Here is a 22,316-nt window from a genome sequence, read left to right as displayed (position 1 = left end):
CTGAATACAAAGTTAAACTATGCACTTCTCAGGTGAAGCCTGTGTTACCGGTACCTATTGGTTTATCCAGACAGACAAGCGATCTTTTGCTTCTTGTAATGTGTCTAAGTCATCTCTTCTAAAAGCCAATCGGCATTGACCCTACTCAATGTTTGAGTACCAAGACAAAGAAGCACATACATGTTCTTGTTAATCCATTTTTTCTTAAAATTGGCATTCTAATTCAAATTTGTTCACATATTAGTACACTCCCAGCCTCAAGAGTGTATGTGTTGTATGGTACTTGCCCTTTAGTTTAAAGGACTAACTGATCATTTGTGTACCTGACTTAACCCATCAGCCAGTCATTCATGTCCTTTTATCATCTTAACACCAACCCCCTCCACTCCAAAACTGAACGATTGAAATTCCATGCCCAATGACAAGTTTATCCATTTTGTGTTCCGCCCATAACCAACATGCAGTATGCTCCAGTCCACATGGTGCCATGCATGTTTAAGAGTGGTGAGAAATTGTTTGTATTAAAATGGTTTGAGACTCCCTCATCTGCCCTAAAATTTTGATTTAAACCAAAAAGAAGCTTTGGTTTGAATTGTGAACTTTGGTAAATTCTCGTGTGCCCCCTGTTTTTGACAATTGTAGTTATAAATATTACCATTGGTGACTTCAGATCACTGCTTGGCAGCGTGATGGTGTTTCCAGGGAATCTCACATGCACCGATCCCTTTCACTTCTCAACCCCAACAACCCTGTTGTTGGCAGCAGAATGCATCATTGGGCAGTCAATGTTGGGTCACGGTCGGTGGTGGATCTGAATGTATTCAATCTTTGGCAATTTCCAGTGGGATATGCTGAACCCAGTAGTGAAGAAAGGCTTCTTCTGTGTAGCTGTCAGATTTTGTGGGATTTAGGAGGGTGCCTCAGGTAGCAAAATGCCTGCATACATAACGCAGGTTTGCTGATGGGTTAAGGTTTGCTTTCATGCACATGACTAAGGTCAAATTAAAAGTTTTCCTCAGTTTCATGAAAGGAGTCGTTGGCAGGCAATTTCACAGAACTTGGTATAACTTCACACCATGCATAAGCCTTGCACCCCTAATTTATGCCACAGCTGCAATCGTTATACTCGTGGTTGATTTTATGTAAAGTTTCTTACCTGCACAATGTTTGCATTATAATGGCTTTCTAGGATGAGAAAAATCCTGACTTTTACAACGACTGTCTCTTTTCAGTATTACAGCAGTCATTAGGCAGTTATTACATTAGCTCTGCCTGCGATTTTGAAAATGGTTTTGTCTGTTTTTTTCGTCAGAACCGGGAAGTGAATCAAAAGTTCTGTCATGGCCAAACAAGTTTTTGATTATCTCCAAAAATTAATTAGTTGCGCATTTCTAGTATAAATCTTGTTCAATACGGCTGTTTCACAATAGTGCGCCACCGAGAGTTTGCAACATGTTGGCCAATCACAATGCGCGAAAGTTGTCGACCAGATGCGCGTTTGGGAAGGGTTGACAAATTTCGCGTGTTATGATTGGCCAACGTGTTGCAAACTCTTGGTGGCGCACTATTTGGAATCGCCCGTATTAATCGTGTACGTATTGCAGAACTTTTGTGAAATGTCTGATAATTTGTCGTGCAGCTAATATGCAGTAAAATTTGGGGTGCAAGTGCAGTTATGCCATTACGTAAAGTTTCTTAAAATTGGCTGCAGAACTGTGCCCAGATGAGAATCGCTCTATGTCTGTTACGTGCACATTCAAAATCCTGGCACATGTACATTAGCAGTGCAGGACTATTGCACTTCAAATCTTCTGTAATTGTTTTTTAGGTGAGGACCTTCGCCCTGTTACAACAGATAAACCTCATGGTATTGAGGCTGCCATCTATTTAGGTATAAAATTTTAAGTTGGGACTCAATTTGCATTTGGGGTGGCCTCTGCACTAACACCAGTTATGTGTACACCTTCTTCTTTCTGGAATTGGTTGTCTGAAACTCTGATTGGTTGGCTGTAAGCTTTTCTTAAATGCATGGCAGATGATGTGATCATTGGTCAATTTATTGTACATTGCATTGTGAAAAGTGAGAACGATCTCTTATGCTAATGTTAGTGATGAAACAAAAATATCTGTGTTATTCAACAGAGTTGGAAAAATGGTTATTGATTAGACATAAAGGCTTACCAAACTAGAGGGGTTATCTCACTTCAATCTTGGCTTTGTTTCTAACTTGGCTTAAATTTCTGTTAAGTCCACTGTATATATGCATACCCCACGGTGGATATAACCCAATTCCCAAGCCTGTTGTCATTTTGCATGCACTAACAGCTAACAAGCCGATCACTGAGGAGCTAACGCTTTCTCTTTTAACGCTTTCCCTTTTAACTTTTCTTTCTCCATTAATGCTAATAAAACGTTTTTTTCTGACTCTTCCAAAATCTGGCACTGTCAAGGATCATGGCACATTCTTTGTACCAAGAATTTCAAGGGGGAACCATTTCCAGTGTTAAGTACTAGTGGCTGGGATCCAACCCGTATAGGCTTGTTTATAGGAGGAAATCCAATCCTGCAATATCTTCTACTACCACATGAGGTGGAATTTGAAGGACCAGAGATGAGATGGGGGGGTGGGGAGACAAGGTTTCGAGGGCGGTCAAGGGTTTAATGTCCCTTCCATGAAAACCACAATTTATTTCAGGATGTATTTCCAAGTTCTCTGAGGTTATTATAAAATATTTTTGTTTTGACGTTTGTCAATCTCCTGGAAGGAAAATAGCATATGAATAAAAAACACTTCAGTCTACTTCAATTTTCAGGTCTGTGAGGTCATCTGCTTTTTTGCATTTTACAGAAATTGGTACATGTTTTTCAAAGGGTCATTCCCCCCCCTCCCCCAGACCAACTTCTGACCCATTTTTATTCAGATGTGTGTACACATACATGTACTACTACATGCACTTGTATGTGTGTTTGTTATTTGTGTTGTTGGCATGTTGAACCTTAAAAGTAAATCACCATTGCATGCATGCTCCCATCAACATTCCCTCTGCCACAATTCTACTGTGAATGCCTAGGGTCTATTGTGATCATATAAAGCTTGTGTAAACTTTGTCAAGTTCAGAGTTTGCCCAGAAAGACTACTTCAAGAAAGATCCATTATTAGTCACTTACTCGCATTCCGATCTTAATCCCCTCCCTCAGAGTATGGATTTAGTGACCTGCAAATTGTGTACCCTTTCCTTCGTGGAATCATGTCTGAAGTCATCTTGGCATCAGCAGATACAAGTACTTTGTCATTGCACTCGTGAAGTTGAACTGTATTCACGGCCAAATATTTTCAAGCCTGGACTTTTTTTACCAGATGCGAGGCCTCCAGCAACTTGCTTTTAAAAAAAATACTTTCTTGAATGTTTTTCCCTGTCTTTACTTGAGTTACTTCCTGGCCTATGATGTAGCCGAGGTTAATTTGATTTTAGAACGTAGCACTTTGCTTGTATCAGACATCTCAAATTTTGCACATTTCATATGCTAGTCTTTGCTTAACCAGACCACCACTCTTGTAAACACTACCAGTCTCCACTGTGTTATTAGATTTTTTTCTGTTGCAGCAAGCACACAGATCATAACAGTGTGTTTATAAAAACCTCTTAATTAATACATCTCAAATGTAATCTCTCAATGAAAACTGATACATGTAGATGGGCTCACTCGACTTGTCTTTGGTCTTGGGTAAATTCACATGTTCCTTCCCCCATAGCTTAGCTCAGACGACGACATGAGAATTGCTTCATGCATTTTGCTTGGAGTATTTTCCACAAACAAAAGTGAAAGCAATTTAATAGAACTGTCCTATTTACACTTTACCTTTGTCGAAAAGAAATTGGTCAATTTGAGAAAAATCATGATTTTTTTTTTTTGTTTTATTTCTGTGCATATAGGCGAGACCCTCTTGAGTCCTGTGGTCATCTGCAAGCCCCACGGCCTGAAGTTCCTCAACCCTGTTGAGCTGCGACTGCCCCACTGTGCTTCCATGACGCCTGACGGCTGGTCCTTCAATCTCAAGTCCAGCGACGCCGGCTCTGGAAGTAAGTTTGTTAATGCATTTTGTGTGCATCCGACGGGGCAAGCATCAGTTACACTGGATGAAGATACGTGATACAAGAAGAAGATAGAGAAAAAAAATGCTCAGTTTTAGGAATGGGAGGAAAACCCTGTATAAGGGATCCAGGAAAATGCCGTGGGATCAAGTAAGGACTGAAAACCTAATCGAAATGCTGACCTAGCAGGATCTGAACTTCGGGTCGCAGTGGTAGGACAGAGAAGCACCATTACACCTAGCTTACTTCTTTAAGTTGTGAGCCAAGATATCTCTGAAATCCATCAATCTTTATTTTGCTATTACGCCAATTCTCGCTGGCTGGCTAAGAGTACAGAAACTGAAAGAAGCAAATTTTAAAGCACAAAATAATGAAAACTGGTAAATACGACATAAAAAATCCCTCCTGCGGATGATGTAAGAAAGTGCATTTGCGGCAAAGGTTGTTACCAACCAAAGGGGTAACTTTCCGCAAACTTTTGTTGCCCTTACAAAATGGCAGTCAATGTTTGTTAACTAAAGAAAGGGCCAGTGGTTGCTGTCCGTCTTGGCAGTGCTACTAACCCTCTTGAAGTCAAGTTGGTCTCATGTTGCAAGTGCACTGACTCACAGAACACAGTTGGCCCCACTTTGAAAAGGTCATAAAGGCAACAGCCAATCGATGGTTCCCAGACTCCACATCGGTAGTGAGATATCAAGGTTTTATTGACTAGGTCCATATTGACCAGATCGATAACAGACTTCCAGAGCTGTTGTCAGACGTGTTCAGAGAACTTTGTAACTACAGTAAAAAACTTCCATGTCTAGCTCTAGATGCAAGATTCAGATCAAGCTCAGCCGTGAATGTTGTTTGTGTTCAGTGGCTCTGAAAAGAGGGTATTCCAAGCAGTGTACATGTATATATCTTTTGATATTAACTGGGCCAACATGTTATATGTGTTGTTGACTTTTCTTTCATATTTTCTATGTTGTTCCACTTTTTTGTTTCAGATGTCCCAACCCAGTGGGAGAACATGGTCATACCGGGCAACGAAGAGAGCAAATGCCAGGTCAATGCTAACAGCGTCTCTATCTTAGTGGATCACTTCTAGACTTGTTAGTTCATATCTCCAATGCAGTCCCAGCAAAGTGTTCAGAACAATTTTTTGGTTGTCACCTAAAAAAAAAAAAGACAACTAAGGAGTGATATGTGGGTAGTGGTAAACTGGTTTTGGTCATACATGCAGTGTTTACATTCATGATTCAACATTCCTGCCAACGTATCCCAGGTTCATTTTCATGTGCATCCATCAAGGAGTTGTATTTGCGCATGTTTGGCCTGCATGCTTCACTTACGCTCATGGGTGAACTAGGTGTTTATTCCTGTAGAAAATGGGTTCACCCAACTCCATTGTAGACCTTGTTTGGTTTGATGTAAGCTTCTTTGATACAGCACAAGAACTGTACAGCCTAATCAAATTAGGTAGGCCAAGTTGGAGGCACATTTCACTTGTCTATATGCACTGTTCTGGTGGTCATTGGTTTGTACATGCCAAGTTAGTTGGTACCTAAGATGGGTGGATGCTTAGTTTTACAGTGATAATGCATTGAGGGCACTCGGTTTCAGCCATGCCCTGCAGTTTTAGCATTTAGTCATATGCTGCATACCAAAGAAGTGCCCCAACACTGCTGGTAATGTTTGGTAATTTCACCACAGGGGATACCATTGTTGCTACGCAACTCCAGCTTGCCGTGGGTGGTTAGATGCCAGCTCAGCAAGACATAGATATTCACATTCAAAATGTTTGCAAGTGTTTAGATAGCAAGTTAAGACAGAGAATGAATTCTGAACCAGGTGTTTGTTTTTCTAAAATAATTTTTTTTTAAATTTAAAGAAGATGAAATTGACCTCGCGAAGGCTTTGAATTTGAAAGTTTATCACTTGGGACCAAGTCTGCAATAGAACGTGACTGAAAACCGCCATGTTACATTGACCTTTTCCCTTCCAATTCTCTGCTCTGTTCTAATCTCTTTGTTTGACCCTAGTTATGACTGTTTGTTCAAGTATCATTTGTATATATAAGTGTAGATCTAAATCTGGGAAGTACAGTGCACTAAGTTCCATTCCTCATTTTTTAAATCATTCCTAAACCATTTAGTGATTTGAATTTAAAGAAATGCATGGGACGTACCAATACACAAACTCATCATAACAGCATTGAGATGTTATAGGTGGCTGAAAAGTCCAGTAGTCTATCAGTGTGGAAAAAAAGCCAATGAAACAATGTCAAAATAAGCTCCAGTAATCCCATTTTATTTCCCCCAGCAAAATGTGAACCAGCCTGTTACAATTAAGTTTGTAATGCTTATGTTAAAACAGTAGGTTTTGTTATTCGCAAAGTAATGTATTCATTTCAAGGCACACGCATTCCATCATGCAGTGTTTTGTCCGTGTAGTGTCCTAAGGTACTTTGTATTAAATGCCAAAGCAGTCAGTATAATGTAGTGTCTGTATATTAATGAGTGGCAGATATCCCTGAAGGTAGCGTTAAGTTTTACATTTGATATTCATTGTGGAAATAAGGTTTTTTGTTCTTTTTTTGTTTTGGTTTTATTTTATTTTTATACATTTGATGCATGTATATAATCCTTGTAGCTGTAGAATTTCCGTGGAAAGTGATTGGTTGGAAAAGAAATTAATGATATAGTGTGTAACTAACGTTAATTGGATGACTTTTGTATGATATTCTAACATCTAGGTGGACACTTTCGACACTGAAAAATCTATTTTGTTAACAAGCGATATAAGTGTGAAAATTTTTTATACATGTTTTAAGGACATTGGGGGATTTATTTTTAAATGGATTTTTTTTAGCTGCGGTTGCTCAGTCTCATGTATTGGTAGTCCGCTTGTCTCCAGTTTGTATTATGTTGTAGCAGGTTTATGTATATGTAGAATACACAAGAAACAGAGCAAAGACTAGATGTACTAGACACAACTATCCAGCAGCACATCTTGTATAGTACTTGCCGTGGTTGGCCAAATATTGCACACACATAGAACAGGATGAGCAAGTTTGCGCAAGAACTGTACTTTGACTTGGTCGGACTTGTCTTAACCAACCATTGTCGATCTGCCGTCGATGGGGGGACCAGTCTAGTGGGAAGTGTGTTTGTAGAATCTGCCCTCTCCAGACTTTGCAACATCTTAATCAAATGACAGGTTGAGTTTAAATGAAATATTACTGAAGCATGAGAGTTTTCATTTTTACTGTCAAGGTGCCGACCAAGAAAGAGTTGTTTTCAAGCTAGCTCCATATGTTAATGTTCTTTAACATTGTCACTAATGTCCAATACCTTTGCAGTCCTAGCAAGTTTCCTTGAGAGGGCATTATGATTGTTAAAATCCCATTTGGGGAAGTGGAGATAAGTTTTTGCAGGAGTTTTTGTGTCCGTTCACTTTTTAAGTGGGATTTTTAAGTGTGTGTCTTACATTTTCTCTGAACATTTTTAGGCATTCCCCTGTACGTTTTTGGCCCACCATCTTTCATTATCAGGATGTGTCTGAAATGGACATTGTTTGCCATGTGTGGCTTGCTGACAGTCAAAACAAGATACCGAGTCACTGTCTGATGTCAACGGTGGCAGACAGCAAGGGCTTGTGGTAAATGCAATGTCGAGTATAAAGGGAGGTAATGCCATGGGAAAACAGATGAACATTTGCATCCCAAATCACAGTAGTGCCTTGTAGAGATTATTCAGTTTATCCCCCCCCCTTTTTAAGGTTAGAAAAGGGTCCCATTGGTGTCATTTGAAGGTTTCGTGGGGACTTCGAGTATAACATACATAGCTGAATAATAGCCGTGCCCGAAATGGGATTCACAAGAGCTACAGCTAGGCCTGTTGTTAGCGCGTCTCCGCATATTCTCAATGGAGTGAAGACCTAGATCTAGCTCTAGACAACAGACTAGGATGCAGCCCATGACTAGCATTTCAGAATGTGGATATTCAAATGATATAATGGATATTCAAATATATGCTAATCTTTCTTTTGATTTGTAGATTTTTAAAATGTTAATCCCTATTTAAGTATTGTGTATCCTGACATTGTTTTGTATGATTTTACTCAGATATGCTAAACTTGAGATTGTATTTTTAGTAGCTGTATATATTCCTTACTGACTTTTTAAAAAAAAAGATCATTGTAGGTATTGAGTTGATCTTGTTCGGGAAGCCATTCTTTAAGATCTGTAAATGTACTTTGTTTTTGCATATGGTCATCAAACATATTTTTCTTTCCATCGGAAAATAACAGTTTTAACCATACAAATTTACAAAATTACACGTATGAATTAGCAGTGGAAACATGATATTTTGTTGGGATTTCATTTTTTTCTTTTAACATTTGGGATCTGTGGAGAATTTTGTTATCAACAGCACATTGACGTAGAAGAGTTAATTGTTAGCTAGTGAATCATCAGTAAAGGCACCACTCAAATACTTGAGTGACCACGTTCATGTTAACTGATCGATCACTCACTCAGCCAACAATATCCAGTCAGCACTTGCTCTTCAGTTTGAGAACAGGTGCTTTGCAGGAGTGAGTTAAGTGAACAAATGTTGTGAAGATTCATAAGAACCCGAGTTTGCTTAAACTGATCACTATTCTACGCCGTCATTATTCTAACAGATTGTCAACAGCAGTTTACTTGACGTAGGTTTTGTCATTTCATTTACTTTCTTTTCCTTTGTCATTTTACTCATGAAAGTTGTACATAAACATTGCAACCAATGTAGTGGCTAAGTTCAGTTTGGATCTAATATACTCGTTATGCATTATGAAGCATGTGATGTTCATTTAAAAAAAAAGGATTTTGTAAGTCATTTCAACTGTTCGATTATTGGACACCAAACTGGGCCAAGGGTCTATGATTACCAGCTTGTAACTTTAGAGACCAGTACCAAATGTTTGATATTAAACCATTTAAAAGAGAGGAAGAGTAAACATTGTTATCAGTTTGCTTCATTTTGTACTTAAATTTGAAAATTTTGTTTTCCATTAAGGTTGGTTCAATTAGGGATAGTGTTTATCTCCACCACTCATGTTTGGGAGTTCACATTATTTCTGCCATGTATAAGACAGGCAGCGTAACAGATTTTACGATATGATTGAAAAAAAAAAGACTAAACACTCTTTGAGTATGAGTAGCAAAAAAGAACAATGCGACTTCAAATCGGATGCGGACAATTTTTTTTCTTTTCAGAACCCCACATGCTCAAAGAGAGATATATCCAGGGTGCTACCTCTACCATGAAAAGCTTCATATCTCATCCAACGACAATTAATTACTCGTATTTTTGAAGGATAGCTATTTAATGTCAAATCACATTTCTCTTTTGTTCACAACCAAAACAGTTTTGAGAAAAAAATGTACATTTTACATGGTTTCACACAGATATCTGAAGACTTCTCCTACGGGATTTTAGCAACAAAAATGTAAATAAATAATGTAAACACTTCAAGTAGCATTTAATTACTACATTCTCAAACCTAATGAAAATGAAATATAAGAAAAAAACGTAACTACAATTGGTTATCATTTTCAAGAGCACCTCAAGAAAAGCATTGAAAAATATGAAATACATGTAAATGCATTTCTATTAAGAACAAAATAAAATGTCTGAATGCACAAAATCATATGTTGTGAAACAACAGTCAAACTAACGTTGCATACATGTACAGTTTAAAACAAGACCTAACACAGGAAAAAAATATACATAGAAAATAAAATGCATCTACTAGAAAAGTAACACACTCAAAATGCAACAAACGTACAATATCCTCACAGCTGAAACTTTGAACAAGCACCTAAGTGTTTCCCCAATAAAGTAAAAGTCACATTCCTTGCTATAAACTCCACCCACTTAGTAGAAAGACTGGAGATTAGTCTTGCTTCAAATACCACCACAATTGGCAATGAAGGATACAAAAGAAAATGGAATAATAAAGTATCATTGAACATCAATTTATACAGTAAGAGTTTAAAGTACCATTCATTTATTTTACACACTATTCTACTTTGGCTACCCATATTGGTTATATTCTGTTTTCACTTTGGTAACAATACACACTTGTTGATGATAAAACGCATAATTAGGAGATTCCCCAGCAAACCATCTGACCTTTCATCCAACCTCAAGCAACCTGTTTTCCTCAATCCTTCATCTATTCAAAAAGTGCAGGACCGTGCATTAAGCTATTTCCAACCTCCAGTGAAGAGGCTTTAAACTTTCTAAATTCCCCCTCGTGCAGTGTTGTGAGCAGCAGATCAGTAAGGACGTCTCTCAACAATTACAGTCAACTGTACTTTACTCACAATTACTCCTTGCTTTGTACAATATTACAAAATAAAGTTTGGAGTTGGAGACAACCACAAGCAGAAGTGTCAACTTACTTCATAGAATTTGATTTCTTTAAATACTGTACAATGTGTTAAGGCAAGTCTAAGATCAGCTCATAAATCCTTTCTGGGTGGTTGCCATCTGCAATTTTACAGGTTGTTTTACGACAACAAAAGGAAAGCCAACCCTGACTTCAAAGTTGATGACTCGACTTGGATAAAGATCTATCAACCTGAAGTCAGCTTGTAAAATATGCAGACTGCAATCACAAACAAAAGGTTCCACCTGAAAACTCAGCCAATCGCGACTCGGTTTTCACAAATCACTGCATGCATTCTCCGTTGGGTGGGGGCATGGCCAGGTCACCTTGGGAGGGTCTTGGCCTCCTCCAGGACAATAGATTCCCCCCTCGGTGATTGACTTCCATCTCTGCCCGCTGAGGGGTCCTTCTTCTGCAAGTCCACAGCTGCTGCAAATTGGATTTAATCCGTGTCAGTCCTCTAACACATTCAAAATACATGTTGGTGTTCAAGGTCTAGATGTTGGTGCAAAGTTTGTAAACTTCTGAATACAGAATTCTAGAACTTAACCCCAACAGAAGTTGAGGTCCTGCTGTCCCCTTTTCCGGACAATAAACCCAACAACAATTTCATGCAGAGTTGCCAAGGGAAACCTGACAGGCAGGCTCCAAAGATATCAAATGGGAAGGTGTACCTGTGAAAATGTTACCACCGTTCTGGCGCTGCATGACGGTGACTGGACAGTCGTTGTGGGCCAAAAGGAGCTGCTTCAACTGGGCTACCTCCTCTCTCAGCTTGGCAACTTCAGACTGCAGGTGATGGAAACAAACAGGGAAAAACAAGGCAATCAGATCACTGTCTTCACTTGAACGTGAAGATAATGTGCCAAGTCCGATTTGATGCGTGAGCCATCCGGACGAAGAATTTCCAAGACATTTGGTTTGTGGATTCTCCATCTGGTAATAATCAGTAACCAAGGAAGAAATAATAAGAGCGAGCTCTCTCTACAAACGTGCTAACTTTCAATCAAATCATGAACTTGACGGCTATGAGAAGGTGAGAACTGCAAGGCTCCTTTTGAGTTCCATCACGTTCACCCCCAGTAGTAGAAATGTCTGTCATGTTTCACTTGCAATGCACCAATGCTCAGATGCATTCCTGTTCCAGAAAAATAACACGCTGCAGCGTCTTTTCTAATCAACTACAACCCCCCCCCAAAAAATACCCAGCTGGATACCTCAGATGGTGGAGTGTTTCTATGGTGCCCTATGGTATCTGTGTAGTACAGGAGCAATTTCTACTATGACAGCAACTACCTCACTCTGATCGGTGAAGAGAGGCTGGTGAGGACAGATTTGATGTAAACCAGGAATCTCTACGTATCAACTGGGTGCGGCACTAAGTGCACCTGAACTTTAGTGTGGAAAGCCAACTCCAGAGGGACTCCATTGCTTTGGCATAACCTGCCCTTCTCTTGTTCCTGCGTGGAACAGACTCACACACTGTTTTTTTGCTTAACCACAGATGTCGTCAGGTTTCTCTTTATTTCAAGACTATTCTACTTTCTGCCAGTTACTAGGCCCAAAGTCGGATTGAATAGTTCAACACTCAGTGTTACGGCAAATTTTCAGTCAACCCAGCCTCTGGAAAAGCAGTCTTTTGGATGCACAACATGAAACATTATCATCAATACAGTATGCTCATACTTTCTCACTTTAGCCAACTCGAAGGAACGAAACAAATACCAGTTTCATGCTTTTGAGAAACACCTCTCAAAATATCACTGCCTTGTACCTGCAACTCAATCTCAAAATAATCCTTGAAAATTCTGGATAAAAGAGCCCATATTCCACTGTTTGGCACAGGCCTACTGCCTCTGATGTAACGCCTTTGTATTTCATGTTATACAACGTGTCCTGGGATCTCCTGTTGCCTAGCTTGCCTGGTGCTTACCAGCAGCACGTTGTTAGTGCTCTTGTATTCCTCAGCCTTTTGCTCCAAGTTGTTGATCCACTGCTTACGCTTGTTGCGGCACCGTGTCGCCGCCGCCCGGTTGCGCTCCAGGAACCTCTCCCTCTTCTCGTCAGCGCTCATATCTGAGTTTCGCCGTCGCCTCCTGTTATTGCATGGAAACATGAGTATAATTGCACAGTGTTTCTAACTGGTCAGGATAAGTTTGTGATCCAATGTTGTAATAAACACAGGGACACTGGTAACAAGTCTTTCTGCACTTATTTTAGAAGCAGCATTTTGACCAGTCTGCTATGGTACGGTGCTTGAAGACCACATCAAGACACAGATTTATTATTTTGACTGGTACTCTTTTCTTCGGAGCACAGCATACAAATTTTCACACTACCTTTTCTCTTCTAATTCATTTCAACAGACTGGATAGCTCAGTTGGTAGAGCACCGGTACGGTATTACAGAGGTCGCAGGTTCAAATCCCACTCCAGTCAATTTCTTTGCTCATCTTTATAATCATTTATAAGCACCTAGTCAGTTTCCCTATATAGTTTGTTTCACATCAGATATTTCCATGGAAAAAGAACAGGAAATAGAAGATGGAGACTGATGGAATGGATCTACAACTACATACATCCAATTAGTGACCCAACCATATAGAATTAGTTGAGCAATCTTGAGACTTCCGTGAGCCACTTTGAAGAAAATAAATAATTAATATAAACTGTGCAAACCAGCAAAATAGAGGCCGGTGTATACCCTTTCTAATGCATGTGGACAATTAGTAAGTAAAAAAAAATGCCCTTAGGACTCATTCTGTGAAATTTGGTCATGCTATTCCTTATTTGATTACTGTCTTAGAGTGCACTTGTTGGTAGACAGACTGCGATGAAAATCACACTAAACTCACTTGATTTGACCATCAGACGAGCCTTGGTCCCCAGACGTCTCAATGGACACTTCATTTACCATGCCTTGCTGCCTGGTGACCACATCCACTGCTTGAGCCATGACTCCCATGTTGCCTTGCGACTGGTTTGTCAGTAGGCTGTTCTTCAGTTTCTGTTCACGGCAGGAAATGTTGACAACCAGAGTTATTTTGGATCTTGAGTTTATTGACAAAAAAAAGTGAACCAACATGGTAACACCTCATATTTCAGAGCAAGTTCTCTCAATTACTGGTCGACTTTGCCTGGTACCCATGATACATTTTGGGCACGGGTTACCGCCTAAACTTGCCCTCAAATAAAATGCACCTTGTCAATCTGGATTATTCACATGTATGCTGTTCATTCTGTGAGACAGTTGTTCAGAAGAAAGTGCATGTAAATGTACACAGTAAGCGATGGATGACAAAAAATATATCATACACAATAAGGGTATACAGAAAAAGTATGACGCTGCCCTCCATAAGAAGGTCCTTTCGGTTTTTACCTGCTTCACCGACTTAGAATCCAGCGGCAAAGTCTCCGACACCTGGCTGACCACCACCGACACCTGGGGCACCGCCGAGATGGCCACAGGGATGGGTGCCTGGGGGTTGGCCACCGAGGGTGGGACAACGGGAATGGTCTGGCCCCCTGGCAGGCGCAAGAGGATGGGGCCCGAGATGGGGATGGTGCTCCGGTTGAGCTGAACTGTCTGCTGCTGTATCGGGGCACTGAGAGGTGTAAGAAGTGGGATGAGTTGAGCTGTGATTGGAAATGGTACCAGACCCTCAAGTGTAAAATAACAGCTCATGACCCATGCACAGGTACTGCTTCAACAGCCAGAGAGATTAGAGGGACATCTGAGAGGTGTAAGAAGTGGGAAGAGTTGAGCTATGATTGGAAATGGTACCAGACCCTCAAGTGTAAAATAACAGCTCATGACCCATGCACAGGTACTGCTTCAACAGCCGGAGAGATTAGAGGGACATCTGAGAGGTGTAAGAAGTGGGATGAGTTGAGCTATGATTGGAAATGGTACCAGACCCTCAAGTGTAAAATAACAGCTCATGACCCATGCACAGGTACTGCTTCAACAGCCAGAGAGATTAGAGGGACATCTGAGAGGTGTAAGAAGTGGGATGAGTTGAGCTGTGATTGGAAATGGTACCAGACCCTCAAGTGTAAAATAACAGCTCATGACCCATGCACAGGTACTGCTTCAACAGCCAGAGAGATTAGAGGGACATCTGAGAGCAACTTCTACAGTGAGTGCCCAGCCCCAATGCCAAATCATCTTAGGTTCTGCACATTCAGATGGAAAATTAGCCATGCCTTCTTCCTGCCCAGTTGAAATGACCACAAAAACCACATAATCACATCAGCCCCTGTCAATACAATGCATGAGCTGGAATGAAACAGAAGGGTGTTCATGATGAAAATTGGCAAGTAGGGACAAGAACACCAGATTCAACCAAGTGTCACAATCGACCTTGGGATCAAGTAACTAGATATTGAAAAAAAAAAACAACATAATTTGTTCTGCATCACTAAGCTCATATGTGCCGGGATCAGCCATTAAAAGTTTGATCTAAATATGGATGGTGACAAGGTGTTATCGGACGGATTTTGGTCATGCAATTCATGTTTCATTTGAATGAGCTTCTGGCACACACAACAAAAAAATCTTTTTGCATCAGGGAAGATGTTAATTTTTTCCAGGACTCACGTCAGTGATCATCATTGAAAAGTGACATCTTCCCAATGCAAAAAAGTGTACCTGGTACTACATCTGACTTCGACCGGGCCAGCCAACCCTTGCAAGCTTTGGGGTCAAGTGGTTAAGACGTCTGCACTAGTTAGCAGAAGGTGGTGGATTCACGTCCCACCTGAGTAAGCTTGTGAAGTTTATCGCAACCTCTCAGACAACACTGCTCATGCAGTGTTATGACTTTCTAAGAAAGTTTTCCTCACCTGCTCTGTACTGCTGGTGCCAGGGACTGGATCACCGTAGGTGGGGCCGGCTGCAGGGATGGCAGTACTTCCTGGGAGGTCTGGGAGACGGTGGACACTTCCACCACCTGCCCTGGTAGGCCCGCTACATCCTCTTCCCCTGGGGGCATCTCCCCGAGGATCACTGCCTGCCCGAGCTGGGCCGCCTCGTCACCCGTTGTAGAGGAGACGGCCTGCTGAGAGGACTCCTCAGCGGTGTGCTCGGAGTCCCTGTTGATCTCCACAACCGACTCGCCAATGTCCAAGGTCGTCTCCCCTACCTTGGAGGAGGACATGTCTGTGGCATCAGTGGCCTGAACACGAGAGAACAAAGAGAGAGGAATAAATCAAATTTGATTTTTTTTTTCAAGGAACCTTTTTCCCTGAATCCTTCACGGTCAACCACTGTGCAGTGCACAAGTGACACACACTTTTGACTTCAATGAACATCAATCGCAATGTAACGGGGACTAGCTTCTCGATCCCACCAAACTCTCCAAAACCTCTTGGTGGAATTCAACGGAAATGGAAGGGTTAGGGTCAAGTACTTATTACTGCATTCATGCTTGGAAAGATGGCCCAGTAGACCTTATCTATGCTAAAAGCAATAGCTTACAAACAGTGTGCATATCTGAAGGACCATACTATGCAAAACAGCTCAACAGCAAAACTATCTTTCAGATACAACGGGAACTACATTTTTCTTAGACAATGCCATAGTTCAACCATGAGACAGGATGCAGGACTGGACTCTTTTACACCATTTGGACCGGGCATGGTTGACCTGTTGGATCTTTTTTTCTTAACACTGAGCATGATTCTTGTTTAAGAATTGCAGTGTGTGGTTGAGAAACTTCAAGTACTCAAAAAAAAAATTAAGAGGATTTCAATGATGATGATTATTAAAGAGAAATGTACCTCAACATTGACAACTCAAAAGATGGAGATAAATCTGGACCCTTACTCTGAAGGCGCTGGCTTTGCGGAACAGAGCATCAAATGGATTTGGAGGTTCACTGAAGAGGCCCCCGTCTTCGCAGTTCTTCAGAAATCGTGTCGGGGTGGGCGTCTGGTCCGCTGTGGATCAAAGGGGGAAAAGGACCAAATAATACCGAGAGATGAAGATTTCTAAAGAGATGAACAAAATGAGCTGTGAATGTCTGCCACACTGTAGAGGAGGTATACATAAGCTACCACGGCAAATGCACTCAGAAAAATGCAAAGAACAGAAACTGCAAACGCCAACCAAGAAGATTCGTGTTCCAGTTACCAGACCAAATCAGCTAATCGTGCAGAACTTATAGCTTTCTATTTTGGAAAATCAATTACAAAGCAACACCCCAGAGCCTGTTTATACATGTTTAGGTTTTAATAAAAAAAGCCTTCCAAAGGGGCTTGTTGTTACATGCATTTATTCCCACAACCACCCATTTTCCAGATGAAGACCGTCTTAACTCAACCAGTGATTATGCATTGCTGATATGTTGCATTGACATGTAAAGAGATCTGACAATGTCGCCAAAACTGACCATCATCCTAACCTTAACAATTTCGGATAAAAATCCTTCAAGAGAAGAACAGAAATTTTATCCGCCCAGCCACCGTAGCACAGCTATTTTTTATATGGCTCAAATGAGTGCCTTTCTATCATCTGATCCACCCCCTAACTTTTGAGACTTTTCTGACATTCATTTTGAGACTTTTCTGACAGGGTGCTGCATTCTCCAAACGCATCCAATGTGGAAGTCACTGGCCTGTCTACCTTGAAAAAAGTCACACTCGGAGAGAATTGATACAAGCCCACATTCAGGAACACACTTTTTCAGATGGTTCAAGAGTAATTCCTACCAATAACAGGGGTGTCCAATGATTTTAGGTCTCGGAGTCCCAGTGACATCTCATGTTTCCTCCTGTGCACCTCCAGGTGATCCTCATTCACAAAACGCTGAAATCAAACGGAGAACACACAGGTATGAAAATTTCTGATTCTGTCAAGGAAGGGAAATCAAACAACTTTTTTCATGCCATCGACAAACTGTTGAGGCAATGTGCAACCAATACACTGTGAAAAGTTAGAAATATACCCTGACTTCAATGTGGGTCAACAACATGAAGAACATGACTTGTATTTCAGACTCAGAATTCTCCAACTATAAATTTGCAAAACAAGAAATACAAACCTGGTTACAGCCAATTTCTGTGCAGGCAAATGGCTTTCCGCTGTCTCCCATGATGCCTTGCTATCATCAAATTCTGCCAAGCTAATCTTTTCCCCCAAACAATGATTCCCTGTGTGGACACAGAATGCAAATACATAACCAGAATGTCATTCACATCTGTCTTTTGGAATCATAAGGAATGCATGTGTGTAGAAACTACATGTAAGTCTTCAAAACCTAACCCAGCCAGTTGATAATTTGACACTTTTGTAAAGTTTCGTGACTCGGGGTCACACAACTCAGGCGACTGGTAACGACCTAAATTTGACACTTTTTGTCCCAAGAAAGCATGCTGTGTGTCCACTGTGCACAACCGTTCAGCTGACCCCACAATGATGACATCATTCCAAACTATCAATAGCAGGTATGCCCAACAGCGAGACTGGTGATTCATCAATTTAACCAGATACACAGTGAAACAACCCACTTGTATACTCAAGTCAAATTGCTTCCGATCATATTTGGTACTTTTCTGGATACATTATGGGTCCCAGCTGCAATAAGCAAACTTCTACGCATATTCTGTTTTTCCTGTCCAGTCGTTTTTCATGTGTGTGTGTGTACGCTAGTAATTTGGAATATTGCAAAACTGATTGATGTTAATGAATTTTATTTGGGAGCTATTCCTCAGTCACCTGTATTTCATCACTGTATACATAGACATGTTACTCTAACTTGCCAAACAATAAATCAGATTGAAAATTTGAATACTTTAAACTGGTCAGTCTGACTTGACTAATACAAGAAGATGCTCTTGAAAGGAAAATAAGTTTCAGGTTTTCATGTTTCGTGTTTGATATGGGACCCAACTCAAAACACAGTTAAACTGACTCATTAATAAAATGTAAGTGGCCATTCAAAATTGAAAATGATTTAATATTTTAATCCACCCCTAATTTTTGGGCCCACCAACCCCAATTTTGGATTATGAAAAAAAAGCTGACTTGCCATTGCATAAAAAAGCTACATTACTGCCGACGGGTGGCAAAAGCTGTTTCTTAAGGTTTTTTGCCCGCAAGCTTGTTACACAGGCAAATGTAAACTGTCTTGTGAAAATGAGCCATAAGGCCCCTTTTTTTCAGTAATTGCTTGAGAAGGAACAGCTCAAAGCTTTTTTTGTAGATGTACAATGTATCTACTCATCTTGGGCCCAATTTCACAGCGCTGCTTACCGCAAGCGAAAAATCAGTGCTTACCATAGCAGAAAATTCTGCCCTTACGCTGAACGTATTTCACGAGTTAGCAAGGAATTTTGGCTTGTGCTCATAGGTACATGTACATCCCATAACTAAGGATTCTGTGTTGAAAGGGTTAGTGCTGAATTTTTCTGCTTGCACTTAGCACAGAATGGAGATCATAAGTGCAGAATTCTGCGGTAAGCAGCACCATGAAATTGGGCCCTGATGAGTTGGGCATCCTGGTGAATGCAGACATTATGTGGGTGACAAATGTTGAGGGATCCTTTTTCTTTAAACACTGTGTACAAGCTCTGATGAGGTGTGTTTCGAGTAGGGTTGAGATAGAGCGACCTGGTAATTTAGAGGGTGTCTATCATTCTGCACCTAAAAAGACTGGGGTAATGTGCAAGACGTTCAAATTACAACAAACTGAAAGTTGAACATGTTTGTTTCTATCATGGGATGTTTCTTGGGAATATCTTGGGAATGCCAAATCCTGCAGCCCTAGAACTCTGGAGTATGGTTCATCATCCAACACAGAGCATAGTGGACGATGAACCCCAGAGTAGGGGTACGAAATTCTGCACTCATGTAAATTCACAGGAAGCCTCATATATAAGCACTTAACATGCAGGCTGAAAACGCTTCCCACTCTGCCTCGGACCCCATAGGGACTCTAAAACTCTTGGGATATCAGAATCTTCATCATGTCACATAATATAACAATTCTAATAACAATAATTATTATTTCTATAGCGTCACTTGAAACTAAATTGTCAGTGACGCTTCACATTAAAAATACTAGTTAAAATACAATAAAAATGAGCAAAACATTACAACTGCATATAATCATAATCATATACTCATTAGTGGAAGACATGGATGAAAGGGGCTCAGACAAATCCACCGTTGGGACAACTCAACAGGTGGGACAACTCGACTGACTGTGCCTCAAATCGACACACTGACCATTGGGGTTATTCGTTGATTGAGAGATGTCGACTCTTGATGACTGCATATGCACTTTACAGTCACTTTGCCCACTTTTTTCTCTCGATTTAAAAGAGAAAGGAAGGAAAAAGAAACAACTCCATGATAAGGAGATGGATTTACTGTCTCCCACACTTGTGCCTGCCAACAGCCCTGCACCACGCTGGTAGGAGGGGCCGATGTGCCTCCCACCAGTCCATGTATGCATCACCAGGTCAATGCGCACATCATGCTCAGCAAGTTGCGGAGCAGAGTAACGCGACACACATAAATCTGGCCCCAAAACATTAATCTACAATCAGTGCTAACTGCCTCACACAACGTCATGTTCATGCCTTGTACAGCCAAGTTGTCTGAACGGAAAACTTGCATAACCCTGCTATGCTGAAGTCACTCTTTGGGTCACTTGATAAACACCTCAAAGAAGCACAGCTGTGTTGTGTTGTGCGCTGCACCAATGTGCAAGAGAGTAACCTTGGGCACTTCTGCATACTTGTGCTGTAAAACTAAAGGAGGGTTAATGGTCAGTTGTCCCTTCTGTCAAGTTGTCTCAACGATCAAGTTGTCCCAAGTTGAGTTGGTAAACAGTCCGACATACAGATGAAAAAACAAAGTAGGCCTATTAAAGTTAGACATGCGACTTTGTTGCTGAAAAAAAGTGGTTTTGAAACAGCAAAGTAGCACCCGACAGAAAATTGAAATGCTGTCATGCTAGACCAGCTGAAATTGTGACGTGTTGTTGTCCTTACCTAGGATCCTGCTACTTCTAGGTCCTACATGTTGGCCTAAAGTGCAGTACGGTATGTGTGTTAATTCCCAGCAAACCTTCCTCAACCATTTCCTCCCTCCATCATGTCCATGCCCCAACAAAATGGCAAAAGGATGATTTCTCCAGCCCCAGGCTTACTACTAATACTACCTATAGTATATTCATGATATTGGCCTAGGCCTACATGACAAACATTATTTTAGTCATACACACCGTATAAAATGTAAAAAAAAATACTTGAAACAGAAATGATGAGGTTTCCTAAAAGTGAAGATTGTTACAAATCGTACTGCAATTACTGAATTAGGACGTGCAGGACTAGGTCGGAGCATGGACGGATGTACTAGGTGGGCATTCAGTTGGTGCCGGACACAGTATACGAACACACACGGAACCACTTCGGCCGAAATCATTCACTACAAACCGTGGCAAACTTTTCACCCGCCAACTGCCTACTCGTAAGCAATTTCTACATACCCCCTTCTCGTGAACCCTTTCCAAGTCATGGGGCGATCCTTTAAAAGAAGAATTCAAGGGTGTCTCTGCCTTACCGATCTTGAAATGTAGCAGTTCTCCCTCGCTTCCTTGTTGATCAACCACGTTAGCCGTAGATGACGCGACACGTTATTCTTGTACCATTACGTAGTGTGCACGATCGAGCGTAATATGGCCGATGAAAATTTCCCAATGACGTCATGATCAGGCTGGGGCGGTAAGTATGGTATCTGGAAGAATTATGTACTTTATTGAGAACTGTAAAGGGGCAGGGTTGGGTACCGACTATTGTCTTGGAATATTAATTGAGATCACGTGGCGCCTAGCTAACGACAAAACTTGTAATCCAAACTTCCTCTCTCGAAGTAAATATGCTGTGTAGTCTTTCGCGACTTTTAGTACGAAAACTAACTGAATCAGAAAAGAGATACATAGTTACTTTCACGGTGTTTAGGAGCAAATAAATTGGTGACGATAAAATATTCGCTCAAAAAAGTTATCATTTCAAAATTTTGGAAATTAAACCCTATGTACTGATGAATGATGTAGCTTTGTCGGTCAAAATGTTTCATGTAGGCCTACATAGATTTTAATGGCAGCAATCATTGAATTTAAATTTTCAGAAGCCGCGAGAAATACTTCCAGTTACATTTAGAGTGTACATTCAGGATCTTCGCAATTTTTTTTGGTGGGGGGAGTATATAATTTGTCCAAGGACGCCTTTGCAGTATTCACATATTATTCTTGTGTGATAAATGGGAGATCGCTGAACTGCAAGATAGGTCTAATCTTTAGATATAGCTAGCTCTAGTAACTACTTCCGCGTGGCGCAGTGAGGAGAAAACCTGGGGGGTCCCCCGAGCGCCTCCCCCCGGCACGCCACGGCCACGTTCAGTGTGTAGTACATTGATGTGAATTCCCGTATAAAGGAAACATATTTACCACCACGCACACAAAGGAATGCACGTACGAACGTGATAGTTTCACCATTTAATAGCTCCATGGTTTCACATACGTACTATGTATTTATGTGAAAAAAAATTATACGTGTGGGTGGGAAGTTTTCCGTACTGTCTTCGGTTTTTGTCACAGATCAAAACATTCATTCTGATAGGGTCAGACAGATTTGATTTAATATAGTTTAATAGGGTTATAAACGCAGCAAAACAATTATTCCTGTCCCTTAGGCCTCCTTTGCCACCCTCCCCATCCCCCGGCACCACGGTCCCCCAATCTTGATCTCAATTTTCGATCCACGTCAGTTCATACAGATGGACTCCATGCCGGCC

General features: G+C 40.9%; 2 protein-coding genes across 10 annotated transcripts in view; one reads left to right on the top strand and one right to left on the bottom strand.

Annotated features, from left to right (window-relative positions):
• The window catches only part of LOC110984185 (tight junction protein 1-like), a 65,150-nt gene extending 56,073 nt beyond the window's left edge, over positions 1–9,077 (top strand). For 5 of the 6 annotated variants that reach the window (XM_022244091.2, XM_022244093.2, XM_022244094.2 and 2 more), the window contains 3 exons: positions 1,829–1,891; positions 3,936–4,082; positions 5,084–9,077. In XM_022244091.2, coding sequence (XP_022099783.2) covers positions 1,829–1,891; positions 3,936–4,082; positions 5,084–5,184 — 311 coding nt within the window. In that variant the 3' untranslated portion in view covers positions 5,185–9,077. The remainder of the gene's footprint in view (positions 1–1,828; positions 1,892–3,935; positions 4,083–5,083) is intronic. The other variant, XM_022244095.2, reaches the window with a different exon arrangement.
• Positions 9,078–9,418: 341 nt separating this feature from the next.
• On the bottom strand, positions 9,419–21,230 carry LOC110984186 (cyclic AMP-dependent transcription factor ATF-2-like). 4 transcript variants are annotated; one of them, XM_022244099.2, is made up of 10 exons: positions 21,084–21,230; positions 17,557–17,665; positions 17,225–17,321; positions 16,341–16,453; positions 15,359–15,690; positions 13,893–14,118; positions 13,369–13,520; positions 12,448–12,610; positions 11,189–11,303; positions 9,419–10,943 (listed from the first exon to the last, which is right to left on the bottom strand). In XM_022244099.2, exons 2-10 carry the CDS (start codon positions 17,605–17,607, stop codon positions 10,837–10,839), a joined length of 1,356 nt encoding a protein of 451 aa, XP_022099791.2. In that variant the 5' UTR covers positions 17,608–17,665; positions 21,084–21,230; the 3' UTR covers positions 9,419–10,836. The 4 variants fall into 4 exon arrangements, with proteins under 4 accessions (XP_022099791.2, XP_022099793.2, XP_022099792.2 ...); XM_022244101.2 differs by having other exon boundaries at positions 9,419–10,940; XM_022244100.2 differs by having other exon boundaries at positions 21,010–21,167.
• Positions 21,231–22,316: the final 1,086 nt, after the last annotated feature.

The sequence above is a fragment of the Acanthaster planci genome, linkage group LG08 (genome assembly GCF_054643075.1).
Source record: "Acanthaster planci isolate LZ-2023a linkage group LG08, COTS_SCS, whole genome shotgun sequence".
Lineage (NCBI taxonomy): Eukaryota > Metazoa > Echinodermata > Asteroidea > Valvatida > Acanthasteridae > Acanthaster > Acanthaster planci.
This window is presented reverse-complemented; position numbering and strand designations above follow the sequence as displayed.